At 43.2% G+C, this 20,117-nt stretch overlaps 2 protein-coding genes across 5 annotated transcripts; one reads left to right on the forward strand and one right to left on the reverse strand.

Moving 5' to 3' along the window:
- Positions 1-903: 903 nt before the first annotated feature.
- On the reverse strand, positions 904-7,740 carry PSMB1 (proteasome 20S subunit beta 1). Its single transcript, XM_076334051.1, has 6 exons — positions 7,578-7,740; positions 6,414-6,521; positions 4,880-4,961; positions 4,313-4,442; positions 2,610-2,716; positions 904-1,180 (listed from the first exon to the last, which is right to left on the reverse strand). The coding sequence occupies exons 1-6, from the start codon at positions 7,676-7,678 to the stop codon at positions 995-997; spliced, it is 714 nt and encodes a 237-aa protein (XP_076190166.1). The 5' UTR covers positions 7,679-7,740; the 3' UTR covers positions 904-994.
- A 75-nt stretch (positions 7,741-7,815) lies between these two features.
- Positions 7,816-19,382, forward strand: TBP (TATA-box binding protein). 4 transcript variants are annotated; one of them, XM_076334047.1, is made up of 8 exons: positions 7,816-8,218; positions 10,672-10,915; positions 11,566-11,897; positions 13,270-13,357; positions 15,415-15,506; positions 16,693-16,860; positions 17,168-17,262; positions 18,184-19,382. In XM_076334047.1, exons 2-8 carry the CDS (start codon positions 10,862-10,864, stop codon positions 18,261-18,263), a joined length of 909 nt encoding a protein of 302 aa, XP_076190162.1. In that variant the 5' UTR covers positions 7,816-8,218; positions 10,672-10,861; the 3' UTR covers positions 18,264-19,382. The 4 variants fall into 4 exon arrangements, with proteins under 4 accessions (XP_076190162.1, XP_076190165.1, XP_076190163.1 ...); XM_076334050.1 differs by lacking the exon at positions 7,816-8,218 and adding an exon at positions 8,391-8,413; XM_076334048.1 differs by lacking the exon at positions 7,816-8,218 and adding an exon at positions 8,792-8,851.
- The last annotated feature ends 735 nt before the right edge of the window (positions 19,383-20,117 follow it).

Below are 20,117 nucleotides of genomic sequence, written 5' to 3' on the forward strand. Positions count from 1 at the left end.
TCCAAACAGGAGACAAGGTTACTGTACGGTCAAACACATCAGCAAAATTGTTCTTTTAAAAAACGAGTATGCCACCTCAAGGAACGAGGTATTTTATATGTCCTTTCTACATAGCTACAGACTGTGAAAGGATTCCCAGGCAAGAGGAGATTATTTTGCCCTTGATGATGCAGCTCTGCTTTTCTAAAGGTCCTAGTACTCAAGGCAATTTCCAGGAGTGCTATACAGCACGTCAGACAAACAGTCTACACTCGATGCAATTTCCCAAGAATCAAAAGCAGTAGTAGGGCTAACAAAGCCCCCAGACATTAACAGGCATTCAGGAATCTCCATACTAAGTTATTTTCCATCAGCAGCCAGAAAAGGATGATGCTTCAGATTTTGGGCATTAACCAAATAGAAATGCGTAGAGGTGAGCCCAGATGCAGAGTCCAGGACTAAACTCCCGAAGACTCCATTTAGCATTCTTCCCTCTTACACAGAGAAACTGGTTTCAGGTGACTCATATTTATAGTCTCTGTAAATAAGTACAGAGAGGTCAAATGCCAGGACAGCATGTCAGAGAGATAAAGGAAAAGATAGGAAAAGCAAGCTATGAAGCGCAGAGAAGGCAGCATGAACACAACAAATGCTTTTCTCACTAAACCAAGGCTGAACTGAAAGCATTATCAGAAAAGTCTGTGAACCTAAATTTTAGTAAGTTTAAACTCCTCCGTATTGTAGCATAAGGGATTGCGAGAAGGGGAGTAAACTGACATTGGGATTAGATTGATCAATAGATTACGATGAGATGAACGAAACTGACTTGTAACTCTTAGCCGCCTCCTTACCATGAACTGCTCTGGTTTCTAAAACACACTAATCACTTCTAACAAAGGTAGAAAATATTCAGCATTACAGTAGTCGGACTTCTTGAAAAAATTTAATAAGACAAATGTCTTCATAATACAGGTAAATTGTACATCACAGATTACGTGCTTATAAGTGAACTGAATTAGTCTTTTCGTAATTGGACAGTCTCCTCTTTAATTCCATCTTTTGTGACAATGCAAATCTTAAGTGCATCCCCAGTGTACACATCTCTCTCAGCAGCAGAAATAAAGACGTCTTTAACCAGCTGCAAAGCCTTCTCCAGGGTCAGAGGTACATGTTCCACGTTTTGCATGTTCTTGAAGCCAATCTAAGATAAGATGAAAATGCGTTTTAAAGGAAGCATGATCCATCTAGCACAAAAGCTGTTTCAGTCTCTGCACTAGAACGAGCAGATTAAGACAACTTAAAAAGACAAAACGGTTGGTCTGTTTTAGAAACCCAAAGCTGGCAAAAGTATTCCTCCACAGAGTCTACAGCTGCACGATCAGAACTTTGCCAGTGCTGATCTTCTTACAAAAGCGACTAGAAGCAGATCTGGTATACGGCCAGCACAGCTCCTCCCGCCCATTCAGCACATACAGGATCGCAATGAACATTCAGATCTGAACCAATCTAATCCTTCAGAAACTTCTCACCGGGTTAGCAGTATCAGAACTGCACGCAAGCCTTTTCTCTAGTCATTCTGTAGTTAGGAGTTTGCTTTCTTAAAAGCAAATATTCCTAAACGTACCTAGAATTCAAAAATAACCGTCTATATTGGAGCATAACCAGTCCTACTAAATAGTGTACTTTAGATGATGAACTTAAGTGTCTATTAAGCATCGGAACTGGAAAAGGAAGGGAAGAGTCACTTACTATGCCTCAAACTCATAAGCAGTAAGAAGCAACTTATGATAACTTTGTTTCTGCGGAAGACATTTTATTTTCTTCAGTTAATAGAGTTCAAAACTAAGTCAAAGCTGAGAACCTGGAGTTGTTTAAAAAAAAAAAAAAAAAGATTCTATTCCTTTCTCAGCTGCTAAGAACTAAGAGTGCTTATGGCTTTTTTAAGCACAAAAGTTGTGTTGACATCACGCTCAACTGACTAAACAATACCAATGCCAATATCGGAGAATAAAATGAGTAAAACATGCTTTGGTATTTCTCTCATTCAACAATTAGCAGCTTCAATTAAATATGAAAATATTCTTTAAGTATTTTTAGACAGATTTAACTGAATAAGTCTCCAGCAGTTTTATGTAAGAACATTCTTAGAAAATGGCGTCCGAGTTCTACAAAACTTAAGACTTTTAAACAAGTGTAATTAAGTGATAAAATGTGTTATATACACCTACTAATTCTATCTTCTTCATTTAGTATGATTTCATGCTAAGTGACAGGCATATTTATGTTATCAGCTAGGGAAAAAACCAGAAAAGCCACCTGAACAGCTTCTATGGGAAACAGAATTCCCCAATTAAAACATTCACGTGTATTTTAAAAAAGCAGGCAGTCCACTGTTTGTAGCATATTAAAAACCTGAACAGATTCTAGAGCAAAACCTTGATTTCTCTTGAGAGGGTGGAGCCACACAATTTATAAATGTATGGATTAACAGTCCTACCTATAATACATTTAAAACTTCTCTCAAAAGTAATATTCCCCAAAAGTCAAGCTACATAAATTTGAATGTCACAAATGTTTACTGAGATCATAAAAAGAAAAAAAAGAGAATTAAAAAGAGAGAACTATTTCACCTGGTTATCAAGCAAGGGTTGGAGCATGGCACTTGCTGATCCACCTGCTTTGAAAGAATCTCTCTGGTATGAGCCCACCGGATCAAAGCTATACACTGCTCCCTTTCCTGGAAGGAAGAAAAAAAAAAAAGTATGTAATCACAATCCAGAAAGATTCTCAATACAGATAAGCATTTACATCAAAAACTAGCTCTCTCCTCCATAAGCAGTCTCTGGAGTACCAGAGAACCCAGCAAACCTTTACCAAATAATACTGCAGTATGTTCAGACAATGCTTTGTACAGTAAGCTCACTATGGTTGTGACCTGGTACTATACACAAGGTTATTTTCAATATTTAAGCTATAACCATGCTCTAACAGACGTTTTCTACAGTACTTACCACAGAAAAAGTGCTGATGCAGAATAACCAAAGCAGGACAATGTGCTAGAGCGCAGTGCTGCACAAAGAGCTCTGCTGGTTCTAAAGCTAGCACAAAGGGGCAGTTTAGCCATCGTCCTTGAACAATACAGTTCTTGAACTACCTCCAGAGAGCATGCCTGGATGCCTCTGCATCACCTTCCCGGAACCAGGGATGATGCTCTGGTCTCTTACGCACTTCCCTCTGGAGTCAGGCCAGGTTGTGCAAAGCTTATTAGCTTGTGCCGGCATCAGAGATGCAGACACACTGTACCTCTGAAGCATCAGCATTTGGTGAGGACATACTAGTCAAAACGCAGCACCCAGCCAAGCTTTCTGTTCAGACAGGCTGCACCTGATTTAATAAACTGGCCAGTGCACTTGGCAGCACAGCACAGGTAGCTGAGCAGCCCTGAGAAGGCTAGCAGAGATCCAGAAAGTAACACTAAATCAGAATGAATCAATCTTGCTGCACCCAAATTAAGCCCATGCATGCAAACCTGCACTCTTATTCTTATCAGTTGCTACAGCACCCTCATAATCTGAGATTTACCATTACGTGGAGCAGACTAATCCCTTTCTAGACTCCACATACCGTAGACATGTCTTAGCGAGACTGGGAAAGCAGTATAACTTAGTGGTAACAACAAACTGTGAGGAATGGTTGAAGTTATCCAAACAAGACCACCTCTGAGCTCCTGCTCAAAGCCAGAGAACACAGTATTTCAGCAACCCAACCGAGTCATTGGACAAGAGCCCAATAAGTCCTAGAAGGGCTATATGTTAAAATACAGCTTCCATGTAGAAGTCATGATTTTCATTAGAAATTAGTTAAGATTTAAAAATCTCTTTGTAGAAACCTGTCTCTAGAGTAAATCTTCATATTAAGAACCCCTACCACACTGACAGGCCAGAGTAAAATATACACAACTTTACTGCTAATATCTCCTTTAAAGACACAATTAAGAATTCCAGCAAAGCTGTTACAAAGCTAGCTGTTACTCCAGTCTAGAGTAAAGTATGAGAGGTAAGCAACATTAGCAGATTTCACTTGTAATCAAATAATTATAACATGGTTTTTAAACTTTCAGACCTTCAGAAATGGAAGATCAAGTTAGTAGCGGAAACAAGTCAGATGTATAATATGCATTTGACCTGTGTAAGTACCGTAATGCCTAAAGGTAGGTGTTAGGAATAGGAACACAAACTTTGTTATTCCATCAGTATACTGGAGATGTAAAAGGATAGCTGTTCACCTACAGAAATTTAGCCCCTCTTTTCTTCTGTTTTGTTTAAAGTCTTACCTTCTTCATCAAGTCCACCAATTATGTTATAAACGTAGTATGGAAAGAAACGTCGAGAATACAGAATTGTAGACAGCATTGCTGCAATAGCCCCAGTAGTCATGGTCTTGTTATTGGAATGCTTGTACATCTGCAAATGGTACCGCACGTCCAAGAAGAAAGTCAAACACTAGATTTTACACTCAATCAGAATTACATTTTCTGTAACCTCACTACAGAAGAATCTGACGCTAAGCAAGACTATTAACTAGCATGATTACTGAAAATACACTGGTCTAAAAGTAAAGCCTTCTTACAAGCCAAAAATTAACATTTCTCCAAAGTTTTGCAAAGAATAGACGCTGCCTCATTAACATTATCCTCTCCAGCTCTTCCATTCTTTAAATTTGTGATGTTACACTTAGTAAGAACACAGCATCAATTTCCCCTGCCTGATCTTTCACCAGCAATACAGCCATAGTTATGATACAAACACTTGAAGAAAACCAGCAAAAACATATCAAATTATTGGTCTTAAACGTGATACTAAGAATATAAGTTTCTAAATACAATAAGATAGTTAGCTACCTTTAATCTTGCTTCAATAATTTTAGTAAGGGTAAGGCAGTCACCATGGAAACCACTGCATCCAATGACCGTTTGTTGTGTTCTGTAAAACGTAAAGTTTTGTTGTGATTTTAGATTTAGTATGAACTATACCACTTTCTTACACAGTAGATTATTATGAAAACACCAAATGTATTTTCTGTTTCTCTAAAGCTATCAGAAACAACTGTCTAAAATGTAGTAATAGATATTTTGCATACAAAAGGTAACTGCAACCTACATCTTGAAGAGGACTGAGTAAGTGCAGGACCACGCAGCGGTCTTTCTTCAATCCACTGACTTCCACAGCAAGACTGACAAAGAGAAATTCTTAATTTCTTCATGCACCCCTAACTCTAGCTATTACCATTCAGTCTTGCTAGAGGATCTGTTTTGAGATGGGGAGCCTGTTACGTCGTATCACTCAGCCCAGTTTTACTGCATCTGGGCAGAGGACTGCATTAAGATTGTATGATGGTTACATAACATTTATGCTGCAGGTGGTTTTCTGTGTCAGCACAACAGAAGTTATCTGGCTGCGGATGCACTGTAGAAGGTTAGCTCTTTGCTCAGTTTCAAAACGTTTCGTGAACACTAACTACAGAACACACATTTGAAATTTGAATTCTAGTAAATTAGTGAGAGTCTACAACCATTCACGCATACTTACAGACTAACACAAAGCAGTCATTCAGAAAACAATTTAAACTGAAATCTTCTCTCAGCCTGTCGCTACAATTACACAAAGCCATCATGTGCAGTATGCAGACTGTACCATAGTAATTTCCATTTGGACAGTATCAGAGAGTCAAAGATATAGTAAGGAGTTAGCCAGGAGAAACATAAGTTCATATGATCTTGTGTCATCTATTAAAAAAAAACAAACCCAAAACCAAACCTAAACACAAAAAAATTGTTTACATAGCTGATGACAGCCTACTAGGTAAGCACCTGCTACAGTCAAAGGAATGTAAACAATATGTATTTTTAAACCTAGGGGAGTCAAGAAAAGCATACAGTGAGCATAAAAAGTTCAATAATGGAACTACTGACAGGTTTACCTCTCCTAAAACAAACACCTCTTCAAAGTGCCAGATGGTGGACTAGAGAGACACAGTACAACTAGCAGCAGTGGGCACGCTTGCGTACCAACACCAGGTGTCCTGACAAAGCAGAACGAGTTACCACAGGATTAAGTTTTGCTACAGTTAAGACAAAAGTTCTCCTGATTATCCAGCAAAAAAACCACCTAGCTTACATTAAGCCTTGTATCATGCTAAAAATGTTCTGTTATCAGCTAACTTCAAGAGCATGCAACAAGAAATCTGGCTGTATTTACACCATCACATCCTGCATTACAGCAAGAGTCACCGTGACTCCAAAATAAATTTTGTTACTATCCTTTTTTTCTGAGGATTCTGCTTAAAGAAAGTGATAGATCATTCCACACAGGTGACATGCTCATCAATATAAAATATCTTTCATCTGTATCAATTCTTACAAGATCTGGACTTACAGTTTGTAACATTTTGGACTTTCCCGGCAGTGAATTGCATAACCTTCACTCAGTCGTGTGTCAGAGGCAACGATAGAAAAGTCTTCTCCAGCAATCGCCAACACAGTCCTTAAAGAAGAGTATTCGTATAGTCATGACTTCTAGCACAAATATTTTCTTAGGCAACAGAGGAACAGACTAGATAGTAGTTCTATATCCAGACTCAAGTTTTGTCTGAGGAAACACACATTCCTTGCAATGTTTCCCACTATGCACATCCCTACATGTGACTCAAGATTGGAGAAAGAAGATACTAGACATACTGAAGAAAGTATATGTACATGATTCCCTACTTTGACTAAAAACTGTATGGAAACTTGGTAAAATGGAGTTTCTATACAGTGCAAGAGCCAGACTCAATGGACTAGCAATTTTAGATGCCTGCTAATGAAAGATTCACCCTTCTAAAACAGTTTGGCTCTCCAAGCAAAAACACTCCAGCCAAGCACTAAGCATCAGTATCATTATACTTAAATTATCATCACTTTTTTAATCTGTTAACGTTATTTACTTCCAAAAAGCTAGTTTTGTGATTGTTACTTAATGGTAGCACACATGTGGCAAACAGATGTCCTTTAAAAAGCAGTTAGGCGTTATAAAGAAAAAGCTAAATAACACTATCCTGGCCAGATCCTGTCACCAACTCAGAGCAAGTGTCTGAAAACATCACCTACCTTTAACAGTAATGACGAAGTAGCTTTCAACCCAGTTACAGGTTTAAAAGCTGGTAATATGACCATTACATGGGTTTCCTGAGTCACTATAAAGAAACAACCCTGCGGGGAACGGAAGGTGCTTATTTTGACCCGTAAAAGTTCAGGGAGCCCAAGCATGCCAAAAGCCACACGGACACGCACGAACACCCCGAAGAGCTGCAAGGACCCGCCGGACGCTCAGCCCAGGGCAAGGCCGAGCCCAGGGCAAGGCCGAGCCCAGCTCTCCCCCGTGCTGCCCCTCCTTCTCTACAAAGAGGCGCTTGCAAGGGGAGGCAAACCCTCACAGAATGCCGGGGGGAGGCACGAGTAAGACGAGGAAGGCCCGACCCCACCGCCACTCTCCTCGAGGCCCCCTCCCCCGGGAAGAGAGTGCCTCAGCCCGCCCCACCCCCCGCCTGCGACGCCTCACCCTCCGTTAAAGGTGTAGGGCGAGAAGCGGTGCTGCGCGGGCGCGCCGAGCTCGTAGCCCATCTCGGGCCCGGAGCCCGCGTAACCAGCGGTGGACAACATCCCCGCAGCTCAGCTCGGTGCTGTCTCACGGCAAAATGGCGGCACCGGAGCCGGAAGTGGCGCTCCACCGCTCTAGGAGGGCAGCGGCAGCCTCCTCTCATCTGCTCTGGAGGACGTCAAGCCCCGCGGGGGCGGGCGGTGCTGGCGCGGGGGTGCCCGCGGCCGTTGGGAGCGGCGCTCGCCGGTGCTCTGCTTTCACCGGCCCGCCCCCTTCCACCGCTCCCCGCCAGCGGGCGGGCGGTGGGCTCTGCGTAGGCCTGTCCCCGCAGGGCCTTTCCCAGCCTGGGCTTGGCGGGGCCCCCCGGGCACGGGGCGCAGCACCGGCACCGGTTCCTGCCCGGTCTAAGCGCTGCCAGCCCCCGTCATCTGAGCGCCTGGTCACGGAAGCAAGCAGGTTGATAGAGGCTGCGGTGAGGTGGTCACAGACCCCCCGGTGTTTGAGCAGGCGGGGAGCAGGGCGTCTCCCGCTCTGGAAGAGGGGGGAGCACCTTGAGAGGCGCTGTGAAGAGCGAGGGTCGGGAAGCACGCGAGGTCCCCGAGGTGGGTCACGGCGTGCGGCGCCAGGCACCACGGCGCAAGCAGAAACGAGCGGGAAGGGCGGGGGTAGAGGCAGGGGCAGGTGCCGCGGAGGGGGAGGCCGGGGAGCAGGGAGTCGCAGGGGACGCCCGCGTCCCTCCGCTTGGGCAGAAGAGCTGCTGTTGCCGAGGTCACCGTGGGGGCTGTGCGCGGGCAGCGGTGAGAACCGCGAGGCGGTGGCACGGCGGTGGCGCCGCGGGGCGCGCGACTCCGCAGCAACGAGCAAGGGGCGGCGATTTGCACAGCTAGGAAAGGGGGAACAACCTTCCAGCACGCGAGCCTGTGGCCAGGCCTGGCGCGGGAGCCACGCGTGCCAACGCCGAGCGCTGCTGAGGAACAACGGCCCCTGCCCGCCTAAGGCAAGGCGCCGGCCGGCCGCCCCCGCCCCTTGGGCTGGGAGGCCGGCGGCCCCCCCAGCAGCTCGGCCCCAGCGTCGACCTCCCCGCGCCCTCACTGAAGATGGCGGTGGGGAAGGCGGTGTGGGCGCGCGGCGGAAGTGACGCGCTCGGGACGCGCCGGCGGCGCGGGCGCGGGGCGCAGCTTGGCTCCGGCGGGCGCTGTGCGGCGGCGGCGGCGGGGTGGCGCCGAGAGCGGCAGGTACCGTCCGCGCCGCGCCCGCCTCTCCCCCCGCTCCTCCCGGGACCGCCGCACGCCCCGCTGCCCGGGGAGGGGATGACGGGTGCCAGCGCCAGCGGGGCCGCCGTGGCGCGGCCCGGGCCGGGCCTGGAGGGCGGGGGCGGTGCGCGGGGCCGGGCTCGCTCCGCACCTCCTCGCCGGCGCCGCCGGAGAGCCGGAGCCCTCCGGGCCGGCCCGAGCCGCGGGGGGCGGCGGGGGAGGCGGGAAGGGGCTCCCGCGGCGAGGAGGTGGTGTCCGGCCCCCCCCTCGCGGGGCTCCCGCGCGTCTCGGGGGCGAGCGGCGGCCGCTGGTGCCGGGGGCGGGATGGCCGCGGGCAGCGGCGTGACTGCGGCGGTCACCGCCTTCCGCATGTGAGGGCGGGCGGGAAGGGGGGCGCGGCGGCGGCGCGGCCCTGCCGGCGGGGTCGGCTGCGCCCTGCTGCGGCCGGTCTTCGGGCGGGTGGGGGGCCTGGGCGGCGCGGAGAAGCAGGAGGGGTCGCCTCGTGCCGAAACCGGCTCTTTCCGAGCGCTGCCGTGTGTTAGGGGCGAGATCCTGAAAGGGGGCTCGGAGGGTGGGTCGGGGCCTTCTCCGGGGTGTCTCTTGCCTCCGGACTCTGCTGCCTCGACAAAAACGTTCCCCACCGTTTGTAGTGGAGATGCGAGCAAGCCACGGTTAGATGGTTACAAAATGGACCTCTGGGTAGGTGGTGTCCTAACTGCGGGTCCTGGCATGCCTGGTATCCAGACTTCTTACTAAACAGCTGGGCTGTCGAGGAGTTGACTTTGTTTCCTCTGGGGTAACGTTTAGGCTTCTAATTTACCCCTGTCTCCAGGTTGTAAAACCTGGATGCTCTGTTTGATACCTTCGGTGAGGGTGAAGATATTATCTTACGGTCAAGGGGGAAAAAAGCATGCCTTTTCAGCTGCAGTATAAATATTAATGTAATTCTGAGTTCTCATACCTTTAAAAAAAAAAAAAAAAAAAAAGGCTGAATAGGGTTTCTTCAAATTTTGAGGTGGTCTACCTCTGGCCTAAAAATGACCTTGAGTATTTCTAGGCAATAGGTATCTAGTTAAGAAAGCTATAATGTAATGAAAAAACATTTGATATCAAGGTGTAACGTTTAAATTCTTTACTTGTGTTGTTTGTTTCCATAACACAGCAATAGAGTTTAACATAGTTAAAAAAATAATAAAAAACCATGCATACATTTCACTTGTGTACCTGAAATTGGCTTTCATGTATTTCTTTTTTTCTCATAAGGCGACTGTCACTGTTGTTTGAAATGTGTTAGTGCTTTATTTTATGGAAGTGGATGGAAGAGGGTTGCCTAGTTCTGATTTGACCAGCGATACTTTTCCCACAGAAGAAAAAATATTTTTGGAAGCCCAAGCCTTAAAATGGCCGGGAAGAGACTTACAAGCAATGTGTCAGTAAGCTTGCTTGTCAGTTAGTCGTCAGTGGAATTCAATTCTAAAAAAGTCAGTGCTTTTCCAGCTAAAGCACAGCTAGGCGTAGAATGAGCATTAACAGCTTGAGTTCTTTGTGCAGGAGGGTTCGGTTAGACAGAGGCCTGCTCACGTGAGTCAGGTTACCTGCCAGGGGCTTCAACAGAAGCACGCTGCAAAGGTTCTATAGCGTGTGCCTGAAAAAGATTATTTTTATGGATTGTGCAGGTGTGTGTGAATGTTCTTATATATATTTGTACGTGGGTGTCTCTTACCTAACTCAGCAGCCGATAGGTTTGCTTTTTGTTTTGTGTTCAGGTATTATTCTCAAGATACTACTTTTTCTCTTTTCAGGCTTTGATTAGTGTTTTAGACTCATAACACACATTTCTCTGGAGCTGATGTTTTCCTAACACTTTCAGCTTGGCTTAAAAAGCTACTTCGCTGGAATGTTTTAAAGGGTTAAAAACCCTCTAGGATTTGAAGTTAATTTAAATTAATTGAAGGAAATACTTCTGGCCTCACCAAAGAAATAACTGGAATCATGGATCAGAACAACAGCTTGCCACCCTACGCTCAAGGCTTAGCCTCCCCTCAGGTAAAAACAAATGATTTAATATGCAGCTGTGATCTGAATTTCTTTGTGAAAGTGTTTTCCGTTTCTTGCATGTAACTTCAGGTTTTTTGTTTGCGGATCTGAAAAATTCTGCGAGGTATAGAAAAGTACTAGTATAAAGCAGAATTTTAAAACCATCAATTTGTATATCCAGCGGTATAAGAAGCATGCAGATATATGGGATTCCTTTAAGTTGAAACATGACTGACAAGTTGGAAATATTGATTTAATTTTGTTGATGGCCCTTTAAACTAACTTATGCGTAATGGGCTGTAGCTGTGCTATGAATGCATTTGGTACGATGGGCACAGTCTTTGTTCAAACAATTTCAAGTTAAATTGTGGGTCAAAGTTGAGACATGCTTGCGAGGTAGCGTGAGAAGCGTATCAGCATCACTAGCTGGACACGAACAATGCTAGAACTGACAGATCCCTGGAGGTAATATTTTATTCTGTAGAAGAACTGCATTTCAAAGGGCTTTCTGGTTTTGGCGAGTTACTGCTGTATGCCTCAGGTTTGATGCGATCAACTTACATTGATTTATTTTTAGACTCCTCCTGAAAACTTTTTCTCTTAAAAACAAAGTGGAATCAACAGGATCTGTGGTTTCTGTTTCATGCTTTCTTCTGTAGGGTGCAATGACTCCAGGAATTCCAATTTTTAGCCCGATGATGCCGTATGGCACAGGACTGACACCACAGCCTGTCCAGAGCACCAACAGTCTGTCCATCCTAGAGGAACAGCAGCGGCAGCAGCAGCAGCAACAAGCAGCGCAGCAATCTACATCACAGCAAGCGACACAGGGAACATCTGGTCAAACCCCCCAGCTCTTCCACTCACAGACTCTTACCACAGCCCCTTTACCGGGAACTACACCTCTGTACCCCTCTCCGATGACTCCGATGACTCCAATAACTCCTGCAACACCGGCATCCGAGAGCTCTGGGATAGTGCCACAGCTGCAGTGAGTGTCCCACGTGTTAGTGCAGCACGTCCTTTCTCAGATAGCCCTTCAAAGACTTAGGACCAAAGCTACATCAGGAATTGGGTACTGCATTTTGGTGGAGAGGGAGGTCCTGAGAATTTATGGGTCTCCTCTAGCGATATGAGTAATTTTTGCTTTTATTTTTAGCTTAGCTTTGTTCCTAAACCACTTAGTAATATAAACAGTTTCTTAGTGATTTGTCAACCATACATCTTTTAAGCATACCAGTGGAGGATGTTATATATGTCTTCATTTAGCACCGTTGTAACTTTTAACTCTGTGCACTTTAGGAGTTCATCATGCTTTAGCTATAAAGTAGTCTGGGTTGATAATCTGGTATTTCAAAATATGTATACCTTGAAACATATTCTCATTTGTAATTTACTGCATACTTGTGACCTGTTCGCAGAAAAGCAAATAGCTCCACTTTGCAAACAGTTCCACTCCACTGTGCGTAGAATTTTGTTAGCGAGGTATTAAAGCAGAATACAGGAACAATCACAGCTGAAAGGGAATTAGAAGGGTAGAGGGGAAGAAACTAGTTGCTAGTCTAGGAGCTAGAGCTGAGTTGTACTTAATATTCCACGTTCCCTCTTCTAGTTCATGGCTACAGCTGAGTTTGGTGAGGGAAAAAAAAACCTAGAACTAGGTATGAAAGTATTTTCACCAAACTTTAGTTTTAAAGAGACTTCTACAGCAAGTTAGGGAAGGCCCAACAAGAAATGGTTGGTAACGTAAATTTTGCACGGAAAGAGTAGTTCCTCGTATTTCTTTTTTTTTCCCTGTTGAGGACCTTTAGATTTCAGGGTTTTCCCAGAAAACACGTTTCCAAGGAAATGTTGCATCTAGGAACTTCTCTTAAACTTTCTAGAGACCTGCTTTCCTATCGCCTGGCAATGGGTTTACCTCCTGGGTCATTCCCACTTAGTCCTGCACCTCTTCTTCCTCCTTGAAGGGCATACCAAGGAAAATTTCAGATGGTACTATTGCTACCTCATTTTCTCCTGTTTCCAGCAGCTTCCCTGATTGTGGTGGGGGCTCTCAGCATCAAGGATTTTTCCTGCCAAACTGAAATAGAGATTCTTCTCATGAGACACTTTTCATAATAGCTGGCGGATAAGGAGGAATCGGCAATCGTGCCTTAGGAGCTACTGCCCTACAAAAGGAGGTTCCTGAGCCAAAACACTGCTCAGTGCTCCTGTCAGTAGGAAAGATGTCATTCAAACTCACTTGGAGAAACAAATTTAAAAGTAAAACACAAAAACCAAAATTATTCAAGCATGGTTAAAAATGGGGAAGATGCATGAATTCTTTATTGTCTTTTTAATGTATTTCTCTGAACTATCTTCAGGAATATTGTGTCCACGGTGAATCTTGGTTGCAAACTTGACCTAAAAACAATTGCGCTTCGTGCCCGAAATGCTGAATATAATCCCAAGGTAAGAGAAATGTATTAGAGTTCTTCCTATAACATATATGTCAAAGGCACAGGTTGTGGGTATAGTTTGCTGAAATAGATTGAAAAACCTTCCTACTATAGATGCAGTTTTATACTGTAGTTAAAAAAGAAATCTTTAATAAACTTAGAACATTCTGTCAAACTGGTAAAAAGCAGTTTTATACTGATGTAGCTGTGTTTTACACCAGGTTGTAATTTGGTAGATTTAGAAAGAACACAGCATATTTAGGAAGAACCTAACCAACAGTGTAATGCACTGGCACATTGTTTGTTGTGGAGCTGGCCTCTGCTACTATTCATATGGGCATGTTTGTTCGTAGTGCTCAGAAAGTTCCTTTTTCATATTACTGTGAAATGTCTGATGATGAAGTCTTGTTCCCTGTCTCCCAACAAAGAGAAAGGAAGGAAGATTTCAACTCCTGGGCTCCTGCCAGAGCCACAGTTGTTCTGTATACGCTGTGGCTTCCTCCACCTGGCTGCTCCCTTGGAATTATTGTGGTCGCAGCGCAGTCACTGGGTTTTTACAGTCTTGCTTCCCCTCTGAGCTCCATTCCTACACGTTGTCCCCCAGTACTCCCGCCACCTCCTTGCTCCCGATGGCTAGGTTCGGTGGAACAGCAAAATGAAATTAATTTTTTTTTTTTTGTTTCGACTTCTAAGTTGACTGCTGCTTCTAAATAGCAGTTTGTTAAACCGTGGATTTTTTTTTTTTAGCTCAGGAAACTTTGAACAACAGCAGAGGACCTGGAGCATTGAATGGAGAAAATCATGTTGCTTCATTTTTCATTTGGGTGGCTCCTTTTTGGAAATGTTATCTTTGCAACCACAGTAGTTGGACACTATTTCTAATAAAAGTTTAGATGTTGTGTAGTTGAATTGACTTGCCTTGGGAAGGCTTCAGTTTTCCTGGGGTGTGTGAGGTTTTTTTGTTGTTTTAATATTTGGGATTTTGCTACAGTTTACCTGAACTCTGCTCTCAAAGATTAAAGCACGCATGCAGGCATATGTGATAACTGTTACTGTAAGTTTATATCGGCGATGCTGTTACATAATGGCATGTGAGTAAGATATTAGCGCAGCAAAAATTTGAGCATGCCATGGTAACTCTTAAGGTAGGGGTAGGTGGCTGTGTAAAACTTGTAGGCTAGAAAAATCAATATGAAATGCTGTTTTCCACAGTGGAGAGAAAGAAGGGTTATGTAACACACTCCTGACTTTTCGTCAGTACATTCATCTATCAAAGAAAGATGCTGCTTGGTGTATTATTTAAGCCATAGTTTGACAAACATGCTGTTAGGTAACCCACGCTACCGCCTTGGTTATGTCAGCAGAACAGTTTATGGCACTGCATGGTGAGCAAGTCCAAGTTAAATATAACAGGCAAACAGGGGGTTGTGTGTGTGTGTATGCCCACATCAGTTTCCAGTATTTCTTGCTTCAAAGAGTTTAAGAATGTTTGGAAATGCAGGCAGAGGTGTTACAGTACTTAGAATAAAAAGCTAGAGCTGACCGGGCTGCTGTGTTCTACTGTGGTAGCTGAGGTGAGTTCTGTTTACACGGAACTTTGATCTCCAGCTGTTCTGTTTGCTGGTATTCTAACACTGTCCAGTTTTTTAAGACACGGAAACAAAACAGATCATAAAATATCTGCAGATAGGTAGTCTTCCATCCTGCTTATAACAGATCAAATTTCAAGATGTGGAGGGATTTTTTTAATTTATTTTTAAGATTGTCTCTTGCTCTGTTGCAAATGTTAGCATTATTTATATGTTGCATATACAGTAATGAGAGATGAGCTTAGTAAAATAGGAATGCAATGGTAAATATCCTTCCTGTCTGACTCTACCTCTCAGTGTGTGTGTTTGAAGCTACTTAAGATTTAAGCATTTCAAGTAAATTTTGCATGATCTGTAAGTATGTTTGAACTTAGTACTTCTTTGCAATACAGTGTAAATTGCTACTTAGATTATGCAAATTTGATTTTAATGTAATGATTACAGTAATATATCACTTATAGTCTCAACGCTCACATTTCAGCGTTTTGCTGCTGTTATTATGAGAATAAGAGAGCCACGTACTACTGCACTTATATTCAGCTCTGGAAAAATGGTGTGCACAGGAGCAAAAAGGTATGTTTAGGCATTACAAGCAAACTAATTCAGGCTGTCTTTTCTCTTGTACCATGATGCTTTAGGAGTACTGTAGTTTGTATACAGTATTTGTATGTATACAGCAAAGTTGTACAGGTACAGCTAAGCTTGCTTCCCAGTTATTTCAAATAAGACTAACGTATGTTTCTTCACAAAATGTTTTTTCATGACTGAAAGGACTTCCCTATGAAAGGGCAAATGGTAGTTCTGTTTCCAAAGCTCTTTCATACAGTCTGATAAACTGGTTTGCAGAGGTCGTTATATTCGCTTTTTTTAGCCTTGCAGTTAATTGGGGTTTTTTTTCTAATAATTAAAAATGTCAATGACTATGCACTGGAACTGCTTAAACTGTAGGGGCGGTGGCAGGGGAAGAGTGTTTTTATATTTGACTAGTTCCATTCATCACAGGCCAAGAGCTCCAAGTCTCCGGTCCCTGTAGTCTGATCTGTTCTTAACATGATCATTGAAGCATAAGAATTGAAAACTAAACATAAGCTTAACTCCAGTGGGCAGGAGAGAAATTCTGCTCTGAAGAAGTCTGTTAGGAATCCAGAAGGAATAAGCTAATGAGCAGAGATGAATGAACAGAGCTGTACAGGAAATGCTTTCTTTGCTTGGCAACGCTTGAAGTTCCAAGTTGTCTACTCTGTGTTAGGAGCAACCAGATCCTCAGCTGTTTACAAAACTGAAGCCAACTGAGTTCTGCAGCAGCATGTAAGGCCGTGCAGCTCCGTCAAACCCAGGTTTCAGTGCCTGGGCTGAATCCATCAGAGGATTGAGAGTTTGAGAGAAATACGCATTTTCTAGCAGTAGTAGTTCAAAGTTGTTCTACACTGAAAACTTAAGTAACAGTTTTCGTGTCTCATTAGAGGGACTCAGGTTGACATTTTAAGAGTGTGAAATATGTGGATTTATAATTTACTGTTTTCTGCCTCATGAACAGCGAATACAACATTAATGGTGTTCAGGATCCTAGTACCAAAATTAGCCGACAAACCAGTGCTAGTTGTTAATTTTGGTTGTAAAAATTTTGCATGTGACCTTCCCCTACCCCTCAACACAGACATTTTTTTTTTCCCCCAATTAAATATTCGCGGTTTAATGCTGTTTGCTTCAAGTAATACTTAACTAAGGAAATAATACGGATATCCTTTTCTCACTTCAGTGAGGAGCAATCCAGACTGGCAGCAAGGAAGTATGCAAGAGTTGTTCAGAAACTGGGTTTTCCTGCAAAATTCTTGGATTTTAAAATTCAGAACATGGTGGGCAGCTGTGATGTGAAATTTCCCATCAGATTAGAAGGATTGGTACTCACACACCAGCAGTTCAGCAGGTAAAAAAAGGCTTGCTTATGCTTCGTTCTTGCTCCATATTGACTAGCTTAGAGAGTGACATCTCTTTAGATTATTCCCTTGCACCAGAGGGAAACCTGCATCGTTGTTCCTATCGCTGCTCTGCCTCGGGTGTAACTGAGGTTGCCCAGTACGAACGCATCAAAGTGATCGATCTTCCCTGCTACTCTGCAAATTTCAGTGAGGCCTACATCTGCTCTGCCCATTCCTGCGGTCCTGCAGATGAAAGACTGGATGGAACATGTGTCTGCCAGCATGTTTAAACACTGTCACTCTCTTCTCTTACAGCTATGAGCCAGAACTGTTTCCTGGCTTAATCTACAGAATGATCAAGCCAAGAATTGTTCTCCTTATTTTTGTTTCTGGAAAAGTGGTTTTAACTGGTAAGTGAAGACAGTATCTTACTCCAGTAGGTTAGATTTAGACTCTATTACAGAGAACACACAGTGATACCAGAGGTATGTAATTTGCTAGGTGCTTTCCTTTAGAGAAGACAGTACTGAGAAAGAACAGATAGTACAGTATGTGGATGAGAACGTGCAAAGCAAACCACACGTTTGGCTAAATCCATATAAGCAATGGTCACAAATCCTAACCAAATATGCAGGTGCCCAAAAAGCTGTAAGAGTGCAGGTAACGTTTCTGGCAAAATCTGAAAGTCTGTTTCTGTGTGCTGGGTGTGTGTGACTGAGCTAACTGTTCTTTGACAGCTTGGCTGCTGCCATTCTCCTTTGATACAGCAGCCAAAGCAGGGAAGATACCCGAGCTCTAGGACCTCCTCAGCCTCAGGCACTCCACCTACACCCTTCCTTTTCCCCTCCTGCCGAGTCTTACTTACGAGAAAAAAACCCACAAGCCTCGCAGACGAAAGAAGGAGCGTGTCCCTGTAGTATGGCAAGTGGTGGGCCTCTGCAGCGGTCCCCATTGCCAGACCTTGCTCCCCAGATGTTCACGCTCTGGAAAAAAGCTCCACCAGTTAGGCCTTTCTGCAGAAACATCCTGTAGGGCTGTGCTTTGTAGTTGGGTCTCCTGCAGAAATTATGCACAAAAAAATCCCATTTGCAAGTATAGCATAAGCACAAAGATGCTAATGAAAGTTTTACCAGTTATCAGAATAAACAATGAGAAGGCTGGTAACGTATGCTCTGTATGAAAGGCGTATTTAAAAAAAAAAATTGTAAAAATAGGTTTTTATGGATATGCATAGGTTTTATATAGAGTCACATTCAAATAAACATTCTAAAAGCTCAAATTAAGTATTTGACGAAAGGTACAAACTAACTTAATTCCCTCTCTTTTTCTAGGTGCTAAAGTACGAGCAGAAATCTATGAAGCATTTGAAAACATCTATCCTATTTTAAAGGGATTCAGAAAGACAACGTAACAGTTTCTACATCTTTCAGAGAAATCAGGGGTATATTTTAAAAGGTATTGCGTATGGCACAGCAGTAACAAGAGACGGACTTCCGGTGAAACTGCAACACCAGGAATTGGACTATTTCCCAGTCAGTGCCTACTTCCCTGATGCTCAAGGGGAACTGTATTATTATGTTTACTGAGTTACTGTGAGTTGCTTTACTGGGCTGTTCCTGGAGCAGTCCCTCCAAGTTTTATTTATGTTCTAGCTTTTAAATAGTTTTAATGCCAGTTCTATTAATAGAAAATCCGTAAGTTGGTTTAAAAGACAAATGCAACTGTGTCACTCAGTGTATAAACCACTTAAATTGCCATGTATATATGTTTTAACTTTCTTCCGTAAGACCATGGTTTTTATAATTTTCAGAACTTAAACTTTTAAATTTTTTCAATTTTAAATTTCTTCAGTGCCAGACACATTCCCTCTTTCCAGTATTAAGCAAGACAGAATAAATTTATTAATGAAAATGGCTCACTGTACATATATATATAATATATACCTTCCTTCTCTTTCCTCCTTCAGCTCCACATGTACAATAAACCCTGTTTATACAACTGTGGGAACTGTCTTAATGAATTTTAAAATTACCCAGCTGGTAGAGTGAAATACATTGAAAACTTCTTTTTTAATTTAATCTGTATTTTTCAATAGCACATGCACTAGTGTAAGTAAGTGACTTGTCATTTTGAGAGAATCTAACAATGCTCTGGCTTGCTTACCAGCAGTCATATCCTTGGCAACACCTAGCGTGAATATTTCTAGCATGTTAAAGCAAAAGAGATGACTGGTTAAAGAAGTTTGTGTTCAAGTATGCGTTGGCTCGTGTTCAACAGATGAGATTTATGCAAGTCTTAAATAACTACACTTGACTGAATTGGAACAAAAGATCCCTGCTTAGCTTCTAGAATTTCTTTAAATTGCTACTTTTGTATTTTACCAACTATGACAGTCTCACTATATTAGTGTTCCTGTAAAACGTCAAAGCCCTTCCAACTAGAGTCAGTGTGTACATAATCTTCCCTCTGAACTGTGCTTGAAGATTAATGGGCTGAGAACTAAAAATAAACTTTTTTTTCCTCCAGTAAATTTCCAGTAATAGTAATCTCCTTTCTAGGACTTGCACGTTCTTTCAAACAGCTTTTATCTAAAACTAACCCCAATGTAACCGCGGTCTATTTACTAAGTTGGTGTTTCATTCCAGGCAAAATGAAGTTTTGGCTGGCTTTGCTACTGCTCCGTTTGCAAATCCTAAGGGACCTTAATCCTTAGTCTTCTGTGCTCCCCCCATAGTGGCGTACACTGGTGTTTCTCCAGGCCTTTTAATAATTGGTTTCATGGATCTTATCAGAAAGCTGTTGTTTAATAACATAGTTTTGCCAGGGTAAGTTCAGGATACCCAAACACTGTATCATCGCCTTCAGTACCACACCACTCTGTGCTGTGAGCTAATGAACATTCCCATGTGCTCTTGAACATAACTGTAGACTGTCCATGCTTTTGTAGGACCCTGAACTATTACCAACTTACCTGCAAAAAAGCTTGGAGCCTTAAGTAACTGTGGGATGGTTTTCAATAAAATCGGTCAAGGTGTACTATAGTGACTTAAGATCCTGTTTGCTGTTCCATGACACGTACCAAGGCTTAAAACTACCCTTTGAGAAATTAGGTTCTGTGATGACCAAACAGCTTATATGTAAAGCATTCCCTCCCTGCTCATTTGAATATTCCCAGCTTCTAAATTAATACAAAAAAAAAACCCCAACAGTGGGCCTAGGGCTTTCATAAAATCACCTTCAGAATCACTGGTAAGCAGACATGAAC

This window comes from Aptenodytes patagonicus, chromosome 3 (assembly GCF_965638725.1).
Source record: "Aptenodytes patagonicus chromosome 3, bAptPat1.pri.cur, whole genome shotgun sequence".
Lineage (NCBI taxonomy): Eukaryota > Metazoa > Chordata > Aves > Sphenisciformes > Spheniscidae > Aptenodytes > Aptenodytes patagonicus.

Bases quoted from the DNA above. Each gene is read 5' to 3' on its own strand.
- TBP (XM_076334047.1), top strand. From the start codon at position 10,862: ATGGATCAGAACAACAGCTTGCCACCCTACGCTCAAGGCTTAGCCTCC. The intron at 13,358-15,414 runs GTAAGAGAAATG...CTCACATTTCAG, and splicing joins ATGCTGAATATAATCCCAAG to CGTTTTGCTGCTGTTATTAT. The intron at 15,507-16,692 runs GTATGTTTAGGC...TTCTCACTTCAG, and splicing joins GTGTGCACAGGAGCAAAAAG to TGAGGAGCAATCCAGACTGG.
- PSMB1 (XM_076334051.1), bottom strand. From the start codon at position 7,678: ATGTTGTCCACCGCTGGTTACGCGGGCTCCGGGCCCGAGATGGGCTAC. The intron at 4,443-4,879 runs GTAGCTAACTAT...TACCATTTGCAG, and splicing joins TTATTGAAGCAAGATTAAAG to ATGTACAAGCATTCCAATAA. The intron at 1,181-2,609 runs GTGAAATAGTTC...ATCTTATCTTAG, and splicing joins AACCCTTGCTTGATAACCAG to ATTGGCTTCAAGAACATGCA.